The sequence below is a fragment of the Bombina bombina genome, chromosome 4 (genome assembly GCF_027579735.1).
Source record: "Bombina bombina isolate aBomBom1 chromosome 4, aBomBom1.pri, whole genome shotgun sequence".
Classification (NCBI taxonomy): Eukaryota; Metazoa; Chordata; class Amphibia; order Anura; family Bombinatoridae; genus Bombina; species Bombina bombina.
In genome coordinates this window covers 298,019,606-298,022,237 of record NC_069502.1, presented here as the reverse complement: position 1 = coordinate 298,022,237, position 2,632 = coordinate 298,019,606, and the positions used below count along the sequence as shown (strand labels likewise).

General features: G+C 37.7%; 1 protein-coding gene across 1 annotated transcript; it reads left to right on the top strand.

The window, feature by feature from the left end:
- The first annotated feature begins 513 nt into the window (after positions 1-513).
- LOC128657342 (tigger transposable element-derived protein 1-like) lies at positions 514-2,283 on the top strand. Its single transcript, XM_053711658.1, has one exon. The coding sequence runs from the start codon at positions 514-516 to the stop codon at positions 2,281-2,283; it is 1,770 nt and encodes a 589-aa protein (XP_053567633.1).
- The last annotated feature ends 349 nt before the right edge of the window (positions 2,284-2,632 follow it).

Genomic DNA, 2,632 nt, shown 5'->3' with positions numbered 1-2,632 from the left:
TATAGTTCTTCATAAGCAGTATTTTTTGGCCAATAAAGGTACAGTACAAGTACCAGTATATGCAGTGTTACTGTATGTACTGTACTGTATACAGTATTATTGTCATAATACCTTTGTGCTTACCTTGAATAGTACAGGTAAGCATTTCATATGCCTCCATCTCATATACAGTACCATACCATAAAACATAACCTACTTTAGTACTGTACAGTATTGTTTGGCATGGTTTGAGATCTCCACATAAAATAAGGATCTGGCATACAGTACAGGTACAGTAGAGTACTGTACATTAGGTTATGGTATGGTACTGTATAGACTGTATGAGATGAAGGAGGCATATGAGATTATTACCTGTACTATTCAAGGTAAGCACAAAGGTAAAACCAATCATTGCAATAGGAGCAGACAATCTTTTTTTTTCATGTTTTTTTTTCATACAGTAATTTAAAAATTCACTCCCAGTATCATCTCTGTATTGTATTTTAGTCTTTATTTTATTTCTACATTTCTACAATGGCCCTGGCTCCAGGTGATGAAAAAAAGAGGATCCGTAAGCCTCTTACATTGAATCAAAAGTTGGAAATGATAAAGATGAGTGAGCAAGGCATGTCCATCTCAGATATAGGCCGCAAGTTAGGTTTGGCTCGCACAACAGTTAGCACAGTGGTGAACGCTAAAGAAAAATACTTAAAAGAAGTAAAAAGTGCTACTCCAGTGCACACAAAAGTGATTCGCAAGAGAGACAACCTTATTGCTGAAATGGAGAAGCTGCTAGTGGTTTGGATAGAAGATCAAACAAGCCACAATGTTCCTTTAAGCCAAGCCATTATTCAAAGCAAGGCACTATCCTTGTTTAATGCAATGAAGACTGATAGAGGTGAGAGTGCTAAAGATGAAAATTTTGAAGCTAGCAGAGGTTGGTTTAACAGGTTTAAGGAAAGAAGTCATCTGCACAACATTAAAGTGCAAGGGGAAGCAGCTAGTGCAGATGTTGAATCTGCAGAGGCTTTTCCAGAAGAGCTGGCTAAAATTATAGAAGATGGTGGTTACACCACACAGCAAATATTTAATGTTGATGAAACCGGCCTTTTCTGGAAAAAAATGCCATCTAGGACATTCATTGCAAAGGAGGAAAAGTTAATGCCAGGATTCAAAGCTGCAAAGGATCGACTAACACTGCTTTTAGGTGCTAATGCAGCTGGTGATTTGAAGCTGAAGCCTATGATGATCTACCATTCTGAGAATCCCAGGGCTCTGAAAAACTATGCTAAATCTAGCCTTCCTGTTTACTACAAATCAAACACTAAAGCCTGGATGACTGCAAGTCTATTTACAACATGGTTTACAGATTATTTTAAACCCACAGTTGAAGCCTACTGCAAGGAAAAAAAAATTCCTTTTAAAATTTTAATGCTTACTGACAATACACCTTCTCACCCACGAGCATTAATGGAAATGTACAATGAGATTCAAGTTGTTTTCTTGCCTGCAAACACCACATCTATGCTTCAGCCTATGGATCAGGGAGTGATTGCAACCTTCAAAGCATATTATTTGAAGAAGACCTTTACTGCTGCTATAACTGCCTTAGATAGCTATGCATCTGATGGTGCTACACAGAACAAATTAAAAGCCTTCTGGAAAGGATTTACAATTCTAGATGCTATTAAAGCAATTAGAGATTCCTGGAATGAAGTTTCAGAATCAGCATTGAGACGTGTGTGGAAAAAGCTAATCCCCACCTTTATGGATGATGTTCCCGGCCTTGAGACTTCGGTAGAGGAAGTCAATGCTAGCGTTGTGGACATGGCTAGACAACTGGAACTAGAAGTGGAGCCTGAAGATGTTACAGAATTACTTGCATCACATGACCAGCCATTGACAGATGAAGATTTGATTATGATTGAAGAGCAAAGAAGACTGTTTCTTGAAACTGATGGTTCTACTGATGAAGACCCAGTTTGCATTAGGGAAATGCCAACAAAAGAATTAGAGGAATATGTCAATTTAATTGAAAAGGGTTTGGCAGGTTTGGAGCAGATTGATGGCAATTTTGAAAGAAGTTCTTCAGTTAATAAAATTGTGTCAAATGGAATTGCATGTTATAAAGAAATACTTCGAGAAAGGAAGCGTCAGTCCATGAAGCAAACTTCTTTGCTATCATATTTTAATAAAGTCCCACAGCCATCATCATCACCTTCAACATCAAGACCTGATGAATCTTTGTCAAGTTCTCCACCTTCAAAACTGATTTGCATTGAAGACTCAGATGATGAATCATAAGCAAAGGTAAGCAATAAAGCACATACCACTGTATTATACTACATGTTGTACTGTACAGTACCTGTATACAGTATATGTATCCCTTTCTACTGTCTGCATAACTGAATACAGTAGTGTACTGTCTTTTGCTAGTGTTAAACTAAACTTAGCACTATTGCACACCTATATATGTTATTTCAAACATGTTTTTATGCTTGTAAACACACTGGCAAGTGAAAAACAAGTAAAAAATGCCTTGACTCACTTTAAGTCGGTTTTCACTTTACAGCGGGGCTCCGGTCCCTAACCAGCTGTATGAGCGGGGTATACCTGTAAGTGCATACGTTGCTAATTACCTACTAGCAATCAC

Bases quoted from the DNA above. Each gene is read 5' to 3' on its own strand.
- LOC128657342 (XM_053711658.1), top strand. From the start codon at position 514: ATGGCCCTGGCTCCAGGTGATGAAAAAAAGAGGATCCGTAAGCCTCTT.